General features: G+C 51.3%; 1 protein-coding gene across 8 annotated transcripts in view; it reads left to right on the top strand.

Moving 5' to 3' along the window:
- Positions 1 to 19,111, top strand: part of TTC7B (tetratricopeptide repeat domain 7B) — a 240,733-nt gene that overhangs the window by 141,281 nt on the left and 80,341 nt on the right. For all 8 annotated transcript variants that reach the window (XM_040227474.1, XM_040227473.1, XM_040227472.1 and 5 more), the window contains 6 exons: positions 2,762 to 2,845; positions 4,061 to 4,165; positions 6,044 to 6,161; positions 8,190 to 8,247; positions 15,161 to 15,233; positions 18,410 to 18,570. In XM_040227474.1, coding sequence (XP_040083408.1) covers positions 2,762 to 2,845; positions 4,061 to 4,165; positions 6,044 to 6,161; positions 8,190 to 8,247; positions 15,161 to 15,233; positions 18,410 to 18,570 — 599 coding nt within the window. The remainder of the gene's footprint in view (positions 1 to 2,761; positions 2,846 to 4,060; positions 4,166 to 6,043; positions 6,162 to 8,189; positions 8,248 to 15,160; positions 15,234 to 18,409; positions 18,571 to 19,111) is intronic.

Below are 19,111 nucleotides of genomic sequence, written 5' to 3' on the forward strand. Positions count from 1 at the left end.
ATCCCAGGGAGGCACGTCTGCAGCGCCCCGCGGCCCCAGGCCGGCCCGTCTCTCTGCTCAGGCATCCCAGGGAGGCACGTCTGCAGTGCCCCGCGGCCCCGGGCCAGCCCGTCTCTCTGCTCAGGTGTCCCAAGGAGGCACGTCTGTCTTCAGGGCTCTCGTTTCCTGGCCGCACCACCTCCAATGTGGAGTCTGTTTCCCGGGCCGAGGGCAAAGTGTGTGCCCGCTGAGAGCTCCTCCCTTTAACTCCTGCGGACATCCTGGTGCAGGATGGAGTCGCGTGGCCAGCCCTGAGATTTGGGTTGTGTGTCTCCAGTGTGGTCATAATGAGGGGGCAGTGTCCATCTCACATCCTGTATCGGCGTCACCATTTGCCGTTGTGTTAATCGCTCGGTCGTGTCCGACTCTTGTGACCCCAGGGACTGTAGCCCACCAGGCTCCTCTGTCCATGGGATTCCCCAGACGAGAGTACAGGGGTGGGTTGCCACTCCCTTCTCCGGGGGATCTTCCTGACCCAGGATCGAACCCAGGTCTCCTGCATGGTAAGTGGATTCTTTACTGCTGAGCCCCTGGGGCTTCCCTGATAGAGTCCCGTGGACAGAGGAGCCTGGTGGGCTGCAGTCCGTGGGTCACGGAGAGTCGGACGCTGAGCACGCCCCTCTTCGCCTCTGCTCCTCCTGAGCACCGCCTGCCTTCTACCCCCGAGCCGCGAGGGGCTTCACTGCAGAGAAGCGGCCACAGGCTGCCGTGGGCGCCGTGGCGAGAGCCTCCCAGGGCACGCTCTGCTCTGTTCATTCTGGAAGCTCCTAGCCCTCTTCCTTTCCGTTCCTCCCAGCAGCTGGCTCGTTCCATCTTTAGAGAGGAAACGGGCTGAGCTGCGTCTCTGGGTCCAAGGGCCGCTCCTCTGCGCCCTGCAGAACCTGCCTCCTGGCGGGAAGGCCTCGGCCCAGTGTCCGTCACTCTGGGGGCCTGGGCCTCTGGCGTATCCCGTTTCTTCTCTGCCCACTTGTTCCCCCCAGGTTGCCTCCGCACTCTCCCTTAATTCTAGAGCGCCTTTCTGTCTGTCTCTTTCTCTGTCCTTCCCTCTGATGAGCACACACACACACAGGCTTTCTGCGCCATGTGTTTGCTCCTCGGTATGCAGGCCGACACTCTGGGGTCCCCTCCCCCACTCACCAGCCCCCGCTCCTTCCTGAGTGGCCCTTCCTTGCTGATGCTGCCTGTAGCCACGTCCCTCAGCTCTGCGCTCGGCTCTGAAGGCCCCTGCCCCCGTGTCCCCCCAGGGCTGGCCTTCCCCACCCTGGCGTGCACCCCTCCCCACCCGCAATCTCCCTGAGGTTCTGGGGTGGCCGTGCCACTCTGTGCGGAAGCCAGAGGCTCCTCATCGTCTGGGTGGCCTGGATTTGTAGCTCTGCCCCTGGAGAGACGGGAGCCAGGATCTTTGCCCTGGGTACTTTCTCAGAGTGCAGCCGGGCTGGGCTGAGGCGGGTGGGCGAGGAGGCGGCGTTGACACAGGGGTGAACTTTGGGAGCACAGAGGCCGGGGAGCGCGGCTGGTGGGGAGGGAGGGGCAGTCAGAGGAGGCGAGGCCCGTGGGGCGCTCAGCACTGCAGCCCCAGCCACGCCTGCCTCCAGCCCTGGAGCCCTCGGCGGGTCGCACTGGGCCGCCTGCCCCCGGCACGCTGAGGACTCTGGGGCTGCCGGAGAAGCCTGCGCTCCTGCCCCCGTGTCTGTGTGCCCGCCCTCTTCCGGGAGCGGCGGTGGTGAAGTCGCTCAGTCGTGTCCAACTCTTGTGACCCCGTGGACGGTAGCCCACCAGGCTCCTCTGTCCATGAGATTCTCCAGGCAGGAATACTGGAGTGGGTTGCCATTTCCTTCTGCAGGGCGTCTTTCCGACCCAGGTATCGAACCCAGGTCTCCCGCACTGCAGGCGGATTCTTTACTGACTGAGCTACCGGGACACCCAGAAGTACCAGTTCCAAATCCCAGCTGTGTGTTTTCCCTTCTCGTCTGTGAAAGCCCAGCTCAAGTGCATTCTTCCAGGATGCCGTTCCTGTTCCCCAAGACTGCCTTCCCAGGGCTTTCCGTTTCCTCCTCTCGGGAACCTTGTCGGTCAGGACCTTGCGTTTGAGCAGTTTACTGTACCTTCCTCTTTCCCTGTACCACATGAAAAGCTCTTTGGGATCAAGGGTTGTGTTGTACAGATAGATGAATGTCATATGCGTTATCCAAAATGGAAATAACCACACTCAAAAAGCTACATACTGCGTGACTTCATTTCTATGACATTTCTTGCAAAGGAAAACTCATAAGGACAAATGTAGGTTCCAGTCTTGAAGTGGCGGGGGTTGGGGGGGTCGGAGGCAGTGCAGGAACAGTTTCTCTGCAAAAGAACACGGGAGAATCTGGGGGGATGGCAGATTGGACTGCACTTCATTTAGTCTGTATTGGTGATTACATTGTTATATACATTTGTCCAAACTCTCAGAACTATACACTAAGATGCATGAAATGGACTGTAAATAAAATATGCTGAGACTGAACCAGAAAAGGCTGTGTTAGCCAGCTGCAGACCGTCCCGGCCTGTGGCACAGTGTGTGGCTGGGGGCCCGCGGGGGCACTCACTGCGGGAGGGTGCGCTCAGCGCTCCATGAGGCAGGTCTGGCAGGACGTGCCTCCGTGTGCCAGACACACACTCACACCTGTCCAACCGGGACGCCGGCAGCTCATCCCGTCTGTCTGCCTTCTTCTTTCCGAACCAGTGCTTAGAAAGAGCCATGAAGTTTGCCTTCGAGGAGTTCCACCTCTGGTACCAGTTTGCTCTGTCGCTCATGGCTGCTGGAAAAGTGAGTCTCTCCCTGCGACATGCAGTCCCCCGCATCCGTGGCTAACTTGACTTTCATGGGATGAGGTGGGGCCCGGTAGACGTCTGCACCAGTTCTCTGAAACACTCCTGTGGTCATTCAGAAATGAATGGTCACGTTTAATTATTTGGGGGCCAACATGGAGACATTACTGAGAAGAAAAATTTTGAAATTCTGGCATTTTTTCTAGTTGTTGTAACTTTATTAAGATATGGCTTAAACTAAGGTCGGTTCTTCACACCGACCCCTTTTGCTCGTCTAAGCGTGTCAGCTGTTCCTGGAGGGGCGCGTCTGTTAGTTATCATTGGCAAGACATGGCTGTGTCAGCTTGTGTGTGGTTAGGCTTGTGTGGTTGAAAGCGAGGACTGTGGAGAGGGGCCTGGTGCTGCGCTCTCGGCCACAAGCCCCCCGGCGGGTCCCTCGGTGCCCACCCCATAGACGTGTGGTACCAGCTTTACAGACTTGTCATCAGGCAGTGAGATGATACTCACAAGCTGCTTAAAATAGTCCCTGCACAAACCCTCTCGATAAAGACAGTGGCCACCGTTTTTCTTGTTAATTTGGGCCCTTTAGTAAATAGTCAAGTCTGAGACACAAGGTTTTCTTCGGGCAAGTGGAGACAGAGATTTCGTATGGTGCGCTTTAAACTGGGCTTCCCTGGGGGCTCAGCTGGTAAAGAATCTGCCTGCGGTGCAGGAGACCGGGCTTTGATCCCTGGGTTGGGAAGATCTCTTGGAGAAGGGAATAGCACCCCACTCCAGTATTCTTGCCTGGAGAATTCCATGGACGGAGGAGCCTGGTGGGCTACGGTCCATGGGGTCGCAAAAAGTCAGACACAACTGAGCGACTAACACATAGACACACACACATTTTAAGTTGGGTAGTTTATTTTCTATAATGCCATGAACCTCCGCTGTCTTCTTTCCCTTACTTTTACAGCGACTACCCAGGTAGGGAATAAAGCGAGGGCACCGATTCCAGGGAAGCATTTTCACTTGCTTTGACCACGGTTTACTCCCCAGTCCCCCAGAAGTTCCAACCCTGGTTACCACCATCCCCAGACCCCTGCTCGGTTGGGCCCAAGTTGGAACACCTCACTTAGAGGGTGTCCTCACCAGAAACCCCTCTGGGAAGACTTCAGGTTTTGCTTCTGCTCAGAAACGCTGAGTCTCACAGAAAGGCTCTCCTTTCGCCAAGTCCGCACGAGCCGTGAAGGTGCTGAAGGAGTGCATCCGCCTGAAGCCGGACGACGCCGCCATCCCGCTGCTGGCCGCCAAGCTGTGTGTGGGCTCCCTGCACTGGGTGAGTGCCCGTGAACCCTTCCCCCTCATCGGGGTGGAGAGGGGGCAGTAGGGGCCCACTGGCTGCCCACAAGCAAGGCCGCTCGAGCCCCGGGCGCCTGGCCTGGGCCTCTGGCCTTCTCAGGCCTTAGCTCCCACGCCGGGGGCTTCAGGAACCAGTAAAACTCCAGGTGCTTCTTTTTCATGGGAATATGCTTCAGAGGTGGAAATGGTGAGACAGAACTGGAACGCAGTCTCAGACGCATCCTGTACGCAAGTCATGCAGGACCGGAAAGGGCTGGCCCCTTAGCGGTTCCCTCGCAGCCTGAGCTCTTCTGTAAAGCCAAGAGTCACCCTCCGCTTTAGCTCGTGTGTAAACCCAGCCCCCCTCATCCCTCTCCTTGCACAGAGGCTTTCCTCTCAAACGTTCTTGTTCGGGTTAGAATTTGGGAGGAGCCTGATCTGTAGCGATTGTTGTTGTTCGTGTCCGACTCTTTGTGACGCCGCCAACTGCAGCAAACCAGGTCTCCCTGTCCTTCCCTGTCTCCCGGAGTTTGCTCACACTCGTGTCTACTGATTCGGTGCACTTCTCAAAAATATACCCTTTGAGCAGACGCTAGAGACCTCAGGCTGTCGCTGAGACGGTGTATCGCTGACTGCCCCGTGCAGTGGACTCTCGCTGTCCCCCCCTGACTTCATGTTGAGGTTAGCGATAAGAAGTTGCCCAAACAAGCCAGAGGCTCTTGGCTAAGGCTTTTAGTATGGTCCTTGTTGCTTGTTTGTTTCCGTTTATTCTCACTCAGCGGAGGGGGAACGGAGGTGGGGGAGCGGGCAATGTGGAAGAAAAAAGGCATTTTCTCACCTGAATCACAGCTGTGAAGGCGGCGTGTGGCCCACGCAGGTCTCAGCAGCTCGGCGTGGCAAGCGAGGGGCAAGCAGGCAGCTTCTGAGGGGGGCCAGGGCCGGGGACCAAACCTTTGCTCTTTGAGCATGCCAGCTTCCAGCTGTGACTCTGCCACACAGCTTCCAGCCATGACATTGTTCATCTCCATGACGCCTTAAATGAACCTCTTTTTTTCAAGATGAGAATAGCAAGTCATTTGTGTTTTTTAAATATTTTTATTATTAAAATTTCAAAATACCACAGACGGAAAGAGTGTAATCAACTGTCTTCCATGTACTGTCCCCCATGGTAACATCAATACTTACCATGCCCCAAAGGAGCAAACCTTGCTACTTTTGTCTCTGATGAGGTGTCAGAAGGTCGCCTGACTATGGGTGTGGTTTGCGGCTGCACTGCTTTCCCACTGGAAGCTGCTGGGGTGAGAGCCATGCCTTATGTGGTGTATGGGGTTGCCCAAAAAGTTCATTCGGGTTTCTGGCCTGTGCGTACAAAAGCCTGAACGAACTTTCTGGCCAACTCAATAAAATAAATAGGTGGAGTTTTGAAATTTTTAACAGGAGAGAAAATCCGAGCCTAAAGGACTCTGTGTTTCATGCTAAAAAGGAAAGACTGAAGCACAAACCATTTCAAGGCCTTTGTTCTTTGCTAATCACACACACAGACGTGTGTGACTTCTGAGTGCCCAGCACAGCCCAGCCACCGAGCCAGCTGGGGAAGAGCAGAGACGGAATAGCCCCACAGAGTGTGAAAGGGGCCTTGGGGAAGAGGCAGAGAAGCAACACTGGGTAGTTTAAAGAAAAAAGGCCAGGTGGGGGTCCTGAGGCCTGTTTGAGAGGCTCAAATTAAGAGAACGCAGTTTCCAGAGTGGCCCTGGAAGGCTGGGGACTTATTTTAACAGTGACTCATCAGAAATCGTCTTTGGCAGCAGATGCTTTGGGGAACTCTCATTAGAAATTCTGCAGGTTGTTGTTGTTTTTAACTGATCTGGTTTTTCAGTTGGAAGAAGCCGAGAAGTTTGCCAAAACGGTGGTTGATGCGGGAGAGAAAACGTCAGAGTTCAAGGCCAAAGGCTACCTGGCCCTGGGGCTGACCTACAGTCTGCAGGCCACTGATGGTGAGTGGGGCCACCCCCGGGCGCTGGCGGCACCGCCGCTGCCCCGAGTCTCCGGAAGGCGCGGGGCGGGTCCCCCTGTCCTGGGGGCCCTGCCCCCGGCGTCCTCTCGGCTCAGGGCAGAGACGAGGAGCGGGTGACGATGGCCCTGGGCCTGGGCGCCCAGGCCCCTCTTCCCGGGGGCCACCCCGGCTGGCAGAGGTGGGGGTCTGCCCAGAGCTGTGCTCCGAGAGACGACGCAACCCCCCTGGCCTGCAGCCAGCTGTGCCCCAGCCCCGGCCGAGCCCGCCCTGTGTGAAGGGATGTTGGTCTTAGGCCCAGGAATGCAGGAGTGTTCGGGGCTCACCTCCCCAAGAAAGCCCCCCTTGGTTTCTCAGGGCCCGCCCCCTCCATTTGCACGTCTCCGCTCACAGGCACGTGCGTGTGTATCCAGGGGTGCACAATCCATGCGGTGACCCTACGCTCTGGACGTATTTACTTTTTCAGGAGATGTGTTCTTGGCTAAAAAAAAGTCTTAAGTATGTTTTCTGCACTTAATGAGGTTTTCAGTTCAATGTTTGCAGAAAGGGTGAATTGCTAAATTGTTTTTATGAACTCTTTCTATTATTTCTTGAATGTTTTGCTGTGAAATATAACACAGATACCAAAAAAAAATCTAAAAAATGATTATCTAACTCAATAAATTAGTATAAGGGAAAGTATCCTTACAGTCGCCACCCTGCTCAGGAGATAGCACTTTGCCAGCCAGCTGGGAGCCCTCTGTGTGTCCCCAGAAATCACAGCCCCCTTAGGAGAAAACACTACCCTAGCATCATCTCCTTTTTCTTCCTTTGTAATATTGCTAGAGTTTATTTCACATGTTACCCCAAATATTTCTTTCCTCTGCTCTAAAATATCAAAGGGGCTTCCCTGGTGGCTCAGAGGTTAAAGTGTCTGCCTCCAATGCAGGAGACCTGGGTTTGATCCCTAAAGATCCTGGAGAAATTTTGCATATCCACTGATTCTCAGTCATGGATTTTTTGCTAATTTTTCATATACACTTGATATACTGGCAATACCCAAAACATCTTTTAACTGTAGCAGACTTCCAGTGAAGTGAAGTTTAGTACCTTGTATTTATCCATGTAAATTCTTTGTTTGGTCTGTACCCCTGATGAGCCCTGTAACTCTGGGTGAGTCCCATGGCCCTGTTGGGTTCATCTGTGTCCGTGGTTCCCCTGGTTCACCCCTCTGCTTCCCTCTAGCTCACTTACTCTTGTTCTGAGTTAGCCATGGGTTTCAGCTACACCCAGTTCTGGCAGCCCTCTGCCACCCTCAGAGCGATGTCAGGATGGGCTCTGCCTTGCTGGATTCGTTAGATAAGGGCCATCTCCAGAGGCAACCATAAGCAGGCTCCTCCAGGACTTTTTCTGTTGTTGCAGTAAGGAGTATCTTTTTAGCTTCTACCAGATTCTGAGGTACCCTTTCTCATGTGCTGTACACAGGGGCAGGGTTGAGCTGATTTACAGTCTCTCTATTGAGCTTGCCCGGTCTGTCTCTGGGGTTCACATCAAGATATCAGAGGTCCTGTCATTGCCTACCTGAATTAAACTGGTCTTTCATGGCCTTAGGCTGGTGTCCTTGGTTCTTGGTGCCAGAAGGCTCTCTGAAGACTGTCTAATCCACCCACTGGTGCTTGAATCTCTCCTAGTCCATTTTGGCAGAGTCTTGCTTCACCTGGGGATTACACGCCTGCCCTTGAGAATGTTTTCCTCTCTGGAATTCCCAGCTGGTCTTTTGAAGATGGGCCCCTTTTCCTGGGGGTACCAAGATTGACCAGCCACTGCCCATTCTCCCCTTGGCATGGTTGCAGAGTTATGCCCAAGCATAAGGACCTCAGTTGACCTGGCCTTTGTCTGCCATTCTCTATAGCACCGGGCATGTAGGCACCCAGAGTCTAGCTCTTAGTCAAATGTGTGGTTTTGTGATGTTTCATATTTGTTGAAAACTCCCTGATCTCCATGTCACTGACTAACTGAACCCTTTCCTTAGCTTCTCTGCGAGGGATGCAGGAGGTCCTTCAGAGAAAGGCACTTCTTGCATTTCAGAGGTGAGTGGGAGTTCCTCTCTTCACTCGGCTGTACACAATGACACCAGAGTGTGGTGAGTATAAAAAGAAGAGATATTTATAAGGATTATGTAAACAGTGTTCCACCCCGGGAGTCTTTCCTCTTGAGCACCGAACATACAGCATAAAACGTGCTGCGTCACTTGCCTTGCTGATCCACATTCTTCATCTGTTTATTTATCTGGGCACATTTTCATTCCTAATCAAGTTATTTCAGCTCCAAGAGAGGTACTTTTTATGTCCACGGAGATGATTCCTTTTATTAAAGACATTTTTCATCATCTAGAAAAAGGATCATTCTTTGCTTGCCTTTTTCTTTTTTAACATGTTAAGCTGCAGATTTTTATATTAGGAAATGAAAAAAGCCAGATATTAGGACAGTCTCTGAAATACTACCTAAGACAGGCAGGCCAGCAGGCCCAGGGCTCTCTATCCCTGCCGTGTCCCGCAACACCTTACGGTCACCCCCATCGCTGTGCCTTTCACGAAATTAGAGAAGGCCTTATGTTAGACAATGCTTGTGTGTCCCAGGGCCCTTTCAAACCCTTTACTTGAGCCTTGGCCCACATCAGTAAATAGATGAGACAAGGTGTGTGTTCACTGCAGGTGAGGGTCTGAGATGCAGGGATGAAGAGCCAGAGGCCTGTGGCTGTGGAAGTCGGGAAGGTCAGGGTCTCTGATGCTGACCAGCTTCTCTGGTACCCACTACACCACTGCTGCTGCGGCTAAGTTGTGTCTGATTCTTTGCAACCCCGTGGACTGTAGCCTGCCAGGCTCCCCTGCCCATGGGATTCTCCAGGCAGGAATACGGGAGTGGGTTGCCGTGCCCTCCTCCAGGGCATCTTCCCAACCCGGAACTGAACCCAGGCCTCTTACATCTCCTGCACTGGCAGGCGGGTTCTTTACCACCAGCGCCACGTGGGAAGGCCCTGTACCACGGTGCCCCATCTGATTCTTACTGGAGGTGTAACGAATCGCTGAGAGTATAGCACCATGACGTCCAATGTAGAATTGGTATTGATCCTGTCGCCTGAAATATCTGTGTTACCTTGATTTCTTGTTGTTATATTAGAAGCTCAGTTACCTACCCTGAAGTTTCGGGAGAATCTCAGTTCAGTTCAGTCACTCAGTCATCTCTGACTCTTTGCGACCCCATGAATCACAGCATGCCAGGCCTCCCTGTCCATCACCAACTCCTGGAGTTCACTCAAACCCATGTCCATTGAGTCGGTGATGCCGTCCAATCATCTCATCCTCTGTCGTCCCCTTCTCCTCCTGCCCCCAATCCCTCCCAGCATCAGAGTCTTTTCCAATGAGCCAACTCTTCGCATGAGGTGGCCAAAGTACTGGAGTTTCAGCTTTAGTATCAGTCCTTCCAATGAACACCCAGGACTGATCTCCTTTAGGGTGGACTGGTTGCACCTCCTTGCAGTCCAAAGGACTCTCAAGAGTCTTCTCCAACACCACAGTTCAAAAGCATCAATTCTTCAGTGCTCAGCTTTCTTCACAGTCCAACTCTCACATCCATACATGATCACTGGAAAAACCATAGCCTTGACTAGACAGACCTTTGTTGGCAAAGTAATGTCTCTGCTTTTGAATATGCTATCTAGGTTGGTCATAACTTTGCTTCCAAGGAGTAAGCATCTTTTAATTTCATGGCTGCAGTCACCATCTGCAGTGATTTTGGACCCCCAAAAAATAAAGTCTGACACTGTTTCCACTGTTTCCCCATCTATTTGCCATGAAGTGATGGGACCAGATGCCATGATCTTCGTTTTCTGAATGTTGAGCTTTAAGCCAACTTTTCCACTCTCCCCTTTCACTTTCATTAAGAGGCTTTTTAGCTCCTCTTCACTTTCTGCCATAAGGGTGGTGTCATCTGCATATCTGAGGTTATTGATATTTCCCCCGGCAATCTTTATTCCAGCTTGTGCTTCTTCCAGTCCAGCATTTCTCATGATGTACTCTGCATAGGAGTTAAATAAGCAGGGTGACAATATGCAGCCTTGACGGACTCCTTTTCCTATTTGGAACCAGTCTGTTGTTCCATGTCCAGTTCTAACTGTTGCTTCCTGACCTGCATACAGGTTTCTCAAGAGGGAGGTTAGGTGGTCTGGTATTCCCATCTCTTTCAGAATTTTCCACAGTTTATTGTGATCCACACAGTCAAAGGCTTTGGCATAGTCAATAAAGCAGAAACAGATGTTTTTCTGGAACTCTCTTGCTTTTTCCATGATCCAGCAATGTTGGCAATTTGATCTCCGGTTCCTCTGCCTTTTCTAAAACCAGCTTGAAGTTCACGGTTCATGTCTTGCTGAAGCCTGGCTTGGAGAGTTTTGAGCAGTACTTTACTAGCCTGTGAGATGAGTGCAGCTGTGTGGTAGTGTGAGCGTTCTCTGGTCCCTGATAATTGTTGATGGATCTCTGTTCTTAGAACCAGGGTTGCCGGCAGATCCGTCACCGTGGACGTGCTCCTTTTTTCATGAAATCATTACCGCTGGGTTTCAGTTAGTCTGAGATGCTTTCATCTCTTTCCTTTCCCTTTTCTAGCAGGCTCACCATAGCTCTTCACACTGCCAGTCCCAGACTGGTTAATGACAGAAAGTACCAACTGACAGCTGCAGACAGACCTCCTGTCTCGGCGCGAAGTTTCTGTTGATGCTCTTCAGCACCGAGTGTGGAGAGCATTTCCATTTCAAATGATTTGGAGTTTTAAATTTTCCAGTCCTAGTTTGTAAAACCCACACATGGATGCCTAAGAAAGTGGTCATTACATCTGTTTCACTTTTCTTAAACCAGCTCATCTTACTGGCTCTCTAAAAACAACCATGGTGGTGGTCTGCCTTGAGCCGCAGAGCTCGTAACTTCGTGTTATGTAACAGCTGTTCCCTTGGCCCGAATTTCTTTTTGTCCCTCTTTTTCTTAGTTTCTAATTCAAAGGGATTTTTAAAATATTTGTTCATATGGGAATAAAGAGGAATAAAATCCTACTAACCCATGTGATTATATTTGGGAAGGCTAACCTAAATTTGTATTTATGTGTATTTAAGTATATTTTTCAAAGGAATCAAAATATTTTGTTTCAAGTACCCATTAACTAGGACTCTCCTAGTTTGTGACAGTGCATGTCACAGAAATCTATAAGGGAAAGATTTTAAGTACATAAGAAGGACTTGTATTACTTCTTATATGTAAATGGATATTTAAAAATCATTGGGGTGAGAATTTTTCTTTTACCATATATTTTAAGTCTTCTCACAGTTCTGTTAATACAACTGTTTGGTAATTTTTGGTTAAAAAGAAAATGATGTAACTCAAAAAGTGGTGAGGTTGCAGAGCTAACATGTGAAAAATAACTCAGTTATGACTGGAGTCAGAATTCAAAAAGGTTTGCTCCCTCTTGGATTCAGAAAGGTGATTTTTGAAGACATCCCAGTTACGTGATTGCACCATAATATTGAGATCTTCAGCTGTTCATATGCTTACAAGTTCAGCCTAAAAGGTTGAACCGACTCATTTGTCCTGTACAAAGTGTAGTGAAGAAAAACAGTGTTGTTTGCAGAGCTTTCTAAGATGAATTGATCTGAGTGGCAGCTTCTAGGGGCTCTCACTGGGGCGAGGGCCTGGCATCACAGTAGGTACTGCATATGTGGACGGATGGCTGGATGGCTGGCTGAGTGGCTGGATGAACAGATGAATGACTGGACGGATGGACGGATAGATGGATGGGTGGATGAATAGATGGTGGCCTCAGTGGGCCAGTCGTTTAACAGCTGTTTCTGCTCCTGTGGAAGAAGCATGGAATTAATGAATATGGAGGTGCTTTGACAAGGGGAGCACTTTGTGAGCTTCTCTGTGATGACACTTTTAGGAATTTGCATTTTTCTTGGCAGCTTCACCAGATACTCACTGCATGGGAGTGGGGTTTAGAGGGCTGCTCTCTATTCACATACAGGGTCCAGCAGGCTTGCAGTTTTCAAGATCACCAACGCCCTTCCTCTCGCCTGCACGGCTTGGTGATTTCTGTCGAGCAGGTTTTCTGTGGGCGTACAGATACGGTGTCACAGGACGCCTCGCTGCTGAAGTCGTCCTGCACAGCGGAAGAGAGGCTTTTAGAGTCTACCTGAGATGAACACCGTGAGCTTTTCTAGTTTTCTTGAGCAGCTCCGTGTTTCTTCTTTTCTTTCATAGGCTGAAGTGACCAGATTATCTCTTTAACCAAGTTATGGAAATAAGCTGTTTTAAATTGTGTGTGTTTAAGTTTTAACTCATTAGAAATTTGGCGACTGTACATTCATTATTAGCCGCATTGACAGTTCTTCAGATGTCCTAATGCACCCCCGTGATGCCAAGATTTCCAGTACATCTCTTTCTTGGTGCTGTGGATTAATAGTTAATAGTTTGCAGATGCTAAGTAGGAAGGACCCTTGGTCAGAACCATTCTTATCCACACCCTGAGTTCTCCAGACCACTGCCAGCTTTCTACTTGGTTGGTGTTGGGTAGAGGCAACCATGATTTAATTTAACTTCATTTGTAAAAAATATAAACTGTGCTGAGAAAATTATAGCTCTGTGGAATTCTTTTTGAGGGTTGTAGGAAGCTGGTTTTATTAATTGTGAAAGAAGATGAGATAAAATAAATAATGCTAACTAATTCAAAGTCTCATCATAATTCACTTTGTATTCATTTTCCCTGAATAATTGGGAGAGACAGAAACCATGACATTCCAATCTTACTTTTTATGAACACCAAAGAAAAAAATTCTTTGATGTACAAATTCATGGAAAACCAATGCCTGTCAAGTAATAAAAACTGGGGCATTCTGAGTAGGCCTCCGCTAGAAATACAACATCTCCAAGGGCAACAAAGGCAAGTCTTCAGCCTCAGCTTCTTAGACTAAAGTGAGAGAAGTCCTCCAGCTGTGTTTTGAGGCAAGCTTATTTCCCAGGGATGGGAGTTTTGCTCTTAAGATTGTAAAAAGAACAGAGGATCCCACCTCATCCCCCTAGTTCCCCCGAGTCCCACATATAAACTACAACATTTGCCCAAAGCAGTTCGGTTCAGTTGCTCAGTTGTGTCCGACTCTCTGCAACCTCATGGGCTGCGGCACGCCAGGCCTCCCTGTTCATCACCAACTCCCGGAGCTTGCTCAGACTCATGTCCATCGAGTCGGTGGTGCCTCCAGCCACCTCCTCCTCTGTCGCCCCTGCTCCTCCTGCCTTCAGTCTTTCCCAGTGTCAGGGTCTTTGCCCAGATAGTGCCCCGGGTTGTTGAAGTTCACATATTTTCTGGGTTGCAAACATTCAGAAGACTTTTTCGCTTTTTTCCCCACAGCAGACAGACAGCCCCGTTAAAAAGGCCTTACTACTATAGAAATCCATCCTCGGCGTGTTTGCCGCAGTTGACTCCATAGTGATTTGGCATTCTTTTTCATCTTGAATTTGCTGGTAGGAGACCCTCCCTTAAGCACAGAACGTTGACAGGACAGCCTGAAGTTTTGCTCCCTGTCTGGCCCTCCCCGTTTGGGATTAGTCTGCTCCACAGTGCCTTTTAAAGAAAGTGAAAGTTTGTTTTTCTCTTCCCACCGGACTGTTAGACACAGAATTATGTCTCATCCATAGCCACATTTTGAGTTGCTTATAAAATACAGTAGACCTCCACGTAAAAGCAAGAATGACATGCTTGCCATCAAGTAAGAGGCCAGTATAGCCTCTTCCTATTGGCACCAAAAGCCAGTTGGTAGACAGTCTAGTGTCTGGGCTTGAAGTCTTACATGTCACAGTTGCATGTCTTTAGAAAACTACGTGGGACTTAGTGGAACCTTCAAAAGAGTGAATGAGTATTCTCCATTTCTCCCTGCAGTTCATCAAAAAACCAAAACCTTATTTTACAGGCAAAGCCAGGCCTTTGATTTTCAGATGGTTTCTCTGAAATCCAGAAATTTGGATGAAGTAGCATCAAGGCCAAGCCAAAACTTAACCACAGCAGCCGTCAGCCTGCCAGGAGTGCTCACGCCTCCCAGGGTGACACGTGGCCTCGCCTGCCCAGCCTGAGGGAGGCGCCCGCCAGGGGGGTCAGACAGTGTCCTGCGGATTCTCCACCTCAGGCTCCTTCTCGAAGCCAGGCTCATCGGCTGCCATTGCCGATGCGAGATGAAACCCAGAAACGTGTCATCCCACGTGCAGGGCCAAGAGGAGACGTGCATTGCATTAGCTAGTGGACAGAGAAGAGTTTAAATGAAACAAAACCTTTAAGTTGTAGTTAGACTTTATTGTACTAAGGGTATTCATATTTAAAAATACTGTAAAACTTTTAGCAACATGTATGACTGGTTTAAAAGTTAAAGCTGATTAGAAAGTAATAATTCCAAAATAAGGAAAGAAAGCAGAAAGAAACCGGGATCTGGGAGGAAAAATAGAAAGCACCCCAAAAAGGAAATACTTAAAACCAAATATATGAATCAGTATAATAATTATAAATGACTGTGTTATAGAGCTAGACAAAGACAGTAACACTGGATTTATAAGCAATTTAACTCTAATCTGTTTGCAAGAGAGGTCACTGAATTATAAGAATATAGAAAATGTGAAAGTAAAGAGGTGTCAAAAGATATGCTGTGCAAATAATGAACCACAAGGAGTCTGCGGTTTACGCCAGTGTCCCCCCAAATAGGATTTTAGTCAAAAGAACTTACTGGAGACAGACTACGATGATATCTTGTATAAAAAGAAGACGTTGAGTCCATAAGGGCTATCAAATACTTTCATTTGTGTGCAACATAGAGGTTGTTAATATGGGGCCTGCGTATAAGTAAAAAGTACCAGTGGGGGTCCTTGGTGGGACAGGGCAGCCAGTGGCCTCTCGCCCTAACTGCTGCCCACGCTCTTGCAGGGCCCACAGCCTGTCGCCCACGGACCACCAGGCCGCCTTCTACCTGGCCCTGCAGCTCGCCATCTCCAGACAGGTCAGTCCCGCCGGCCAGTCTCAGCGCCGTCTGCATTCGGCCCCCTGGGGCTGCCCTGAAGCCTCTCCCTGGGGACGCTGAGTTCTCGGCACAGGCCCCGGGTTTCGTCCGCTGGAGCAGCAGCTGTGCAGACACAAGGCAGGCCGGGCCCTGCTTTTGGAGGTCGCACCCGCAATCGGGAGGGCTCCCCGGGTCGGGTGGGGACGGGCAGCACTTGGTGACCCCAGGGGTCGCCAGGGCGCCCCCCCGCCGCTCGCTCACAGAGCCCGGGGCTGAGCTGCGCGGCAGGGACTCCGTCACCGTCACCGGAGGGGCCCGGGCGCCGGCCGGCCGGAGGATGCCGGCGGTGCACGCAGAGGAGACCCGCCCCTGTCAAACACGGAGGAGGGTGAACAGCGACGCACAGCGGCTCCCCGAAACGAGCCCCCGCGGTGCCCGCCTGGCCGCAGGGCCGCGCTCCGCCGGTCTCCACCTTCCGGGCGGCAGCCCCGTGCCCGCCGGCCCACCGGGGCGAGACGCTGCTGGTGACCCCAGCACATTCCCGGGCGCCGGCCCGAGGGTGACTGAGGGGTCAGCTCCCCGGACACGCGCTTCCCCCCGGCAGGCCGGGCTGTGCCCACGCATCTGACCTCCTGGAGCCTGGCGAAGGGCGCCAGGCGGCTCCCGCTGGGGGCCGGGGGCCGCGGGAACCAAGAGACCCCGTCCGTGTCCAGGTCCTGCCGCCCGGCCTCGCGCGGCTCACCGCTGGCCTGACCACGCGCTGTGCAGCGAGAGCTGGGGGGGCGGGGGGGACCCACCGCCCGCCTCCCTCGGCACCAGCACCTCTTCCCGCCTCCTCCGTGAGGCCCCTTCACCGGGCTCCCTCCTCCGCCCTCCCCCCTGCCCTGTGCTCCCGCTCGCCGCTGTCTTTCTCTCTAGACTTCAGGTTCCCCGAGGGCAGGAACCCCCGACAGGCACCGTCACTGCTTTGCCCTGGCAGCTGACACGCTGCCTGGCACGTGGTAGGCACTCACTAATGCTGGGTGAATGCAGGAACCAACCTGGAACTCTTCAGGTCAGCCTGGCCTCTGAGGGCACCACTTTGAATCCTGTATCCGTTTTTTCTTGATTGGGTTGGACCTCCCTGAAAACAGACATCGCGAGTGTACCTGCCTTTTTGTCTCTCCAGATACCAGGCTGAGTGCTGTCCGCGCAGTAGGCTGTCCCCAGGGAGGGAAGGAGTTGCTGGGGCTCTGTGGGTGCCACGGGGGCCTCTGGAGGTCCCCAGCAGGACGCTGTGCTGTGTGCCTGCCCCCCAGGCAGGAAGGGCAACGGGGAGGGGCCCTCGTCCTTAGTGAAAGCGAAATGAAAGTGAAAGCCGCTCAGTCATGTCCGGACTCTTTGAGACCCCTTGGACTATATAGTCCATGGAATTCTCCAGGTAGGAATACTGGAGTGGGGAGCCTTTCCCTTCTCCAGGGGATCTTCCCAACCCAGGGATCAAACCCAGGTCTCCTGCCTTGCAGGCGGATTCTCTACCAGCTGAGCCACAAGGAAGCCCCCTTGTCCTTAGAGCCGTTGCTATCTGACCCCAAGGAGGTTGCGGGGGAGGAACTGGGATGTAGAGCCGCTCTGGTCTCCGCACGAGGCTGGGGGACCCGCCCAAGGCAGTCTCTCTCTGGACTGCAGACCCTCCCCTCACCCCCCTGAGACGATAGGCCCCCACTGTGATAGCTGGGATTCTAGGGCTCAGAAGCAGAACGCCCCTCTAAACCAGCATTTTTAACTTATATTCATCAAAAATGGAACTTCAGAGAGGAAAACAAATAGACGTGGGGACAGACAGAGGTTGCGGCTCCCTGCTAAGGAGCACGGTCATGGGGGCTGGGAGGAAGCAGGAGGCAGAGGGGTCCAGCCCGGGCCGGGGTCGGAGCGGGCAGGCAGGCGGCATCCTGGGCTGCGTGCTGAGGAGGTGTGTCGTGAGCCTGCCCTGAAATCCGGCCCCAGGCCCCGCTCTCTGCCGCTGCCACTGCGCTCAGCGGTGCCCGACTCTGCGACCCCGTGGACTGCAGCCCGCCAGGCTCCTCCGTCCGTGGGGTTCTCCAGGCAAGAACACTAGTCGGTGCCATTTCCTCCCCCAGGGGATCTTCCCGACCCAGGGATCACACCCAGGTCTCCTGCTCGGCAGGTGAATACTGTTAAACCTGTATGGAAACTCTGGTGTTCAAATATCCGTCACGTCTGCATGTTATCAACGCCAGTATTGGGTGGTTCTGAAGAAAGTCTTGAACAGCTGCAGACTTTAAAGGGTATAGTTGAATCAGGTCCCGCTCACACTTGGATACACCCGCTTTGTGCTTGGCCTCGTGGTTTGTTTCTTGGGTGGTGTTATTTTGGATTGTAGTTTGGAAAGGTGTGGGCGTTTTGTTTGTGTGCGTATCTCCTTGATGTCTAATACAGATCCAGGACAAAGGAGCTTGAAAAGAATCACAGGTGTCTGATCATTTGGAAAGCTCCGTTTAAAGTTTTGAAACTTCCTAAGTACTTTCATTTCAGCGCTACTTGGGAAAAAATGGGAACTGTTCAGCTAAGGCAGTTTAAAAACTTTTGGCAATTTGTTATGTCTCCATTTAGAGTGAAATTATCTTGGGCATAATCAAAAGTAAAGCAGTTGTGTGGGAAAAGAGAGAGATTGTTTATTTAGGGAGAAATGGAAGATTTGGGACTGGCAGTTATGCTGAGAAGCAGTCTCTTGCATCACTTCATCGGTCATTCTGTCATTTGAAGGGGCCTCTGTCTTAGTGTTTGTGGTTAATATCCTGGGGCGGCCATAAGTACGGCTTAAAATCTGAATGTCACACATGGTGAAACAACTCCCAATATTTACAGAGAATCGGAGGCGTCCCCGGGGGCTCAGACGGCACAGAGTCTGCCTGCCGTGTGTGAGACCTGGGTTCGATCCCTGGGTTGGGAGGATCCCCTGGAGGAGGGCATGGCAACCAGTTCCAGTCTTCCTGCCTGGAGAATCCCACGGACGGAGGAGTCTGGCAGCTACAGTCCACGGGGCCGCAAAGAGTCGGACACAACTGAGTGACTAATACTTTGACTTTCAGATACTGAAATGGTGGCTGGGTGTGTGCGTGTGGCTGGGTGTGTGCGTGTGTCTGAGAATTCTTCTGGGTTTTATTTTAAACCAGATCCCAGAGGCTCTGGGATATGTCCGCCAAGCTCTTCAACTTCAAGGCGACGACGCCAACTCCCTGCACCTCCTCGCCCTCCTGCTCTCAGCGCAGAAGCATTACCACGACGCTCTGAACATCATCGACATGGCCCTGAGCGAGTATCCAGAAAATTTCATGTAAGCGATCCCAGACTTACTTATTTTTCCTTATACAGAAGGTGTGAAATTTATCTCTTCAATCTATCCAAGTCCTTCATGAACATCCTGGTGGTGAATAGCACAAAATCCTCTTTACTCTTATTTTTTTATGATATTAGAAACAGTCTCTCAAGTCAACCTGAGCTGAAATACTTTATCCCTTTTTTTCCAGTGTGTACCCTTGAGGTATACAAGATGATTTGAAATTCATTATGGATGAACTGTTTCATTTTAACAGTTATGCATTTTTAAATGAACATTAGAAAAAACATAGCTGCATATCAAAGTGTGCTTTCATAGAAACGATTGCTCAGAGGGAGACTAAAAAGTTTTTAATGAGTTAAGGTGAATTTAAAGGAAAATATGCATATATGTGGATATGGCAAAAGCGACGTTGAATAAACGCCAGTGACTGAAATTTGGGAATCATTGCTTTATAGCTTGTTGACCCTGCATTGCCAAGGACTTGCACAAATTCCAGGCGATTGCTATATTTTAGGCGGCTTTGATCAGGATACCT

Source organism: Oryx dammah, unplaced genomic scaffold (assembly GCF_014754425.2).
Source record: "Oryx dammah isolate SB20612 unplaced genomic scaffold, SCBI_Odam_1.1 HiC_scaffold_26, whole genome shotgun sequence".
NCBI lineage: Eukaryota > Metazoa > Chordata > Mammalia > Artiodactyla > Bovidae > Oryx > Oryx dammah.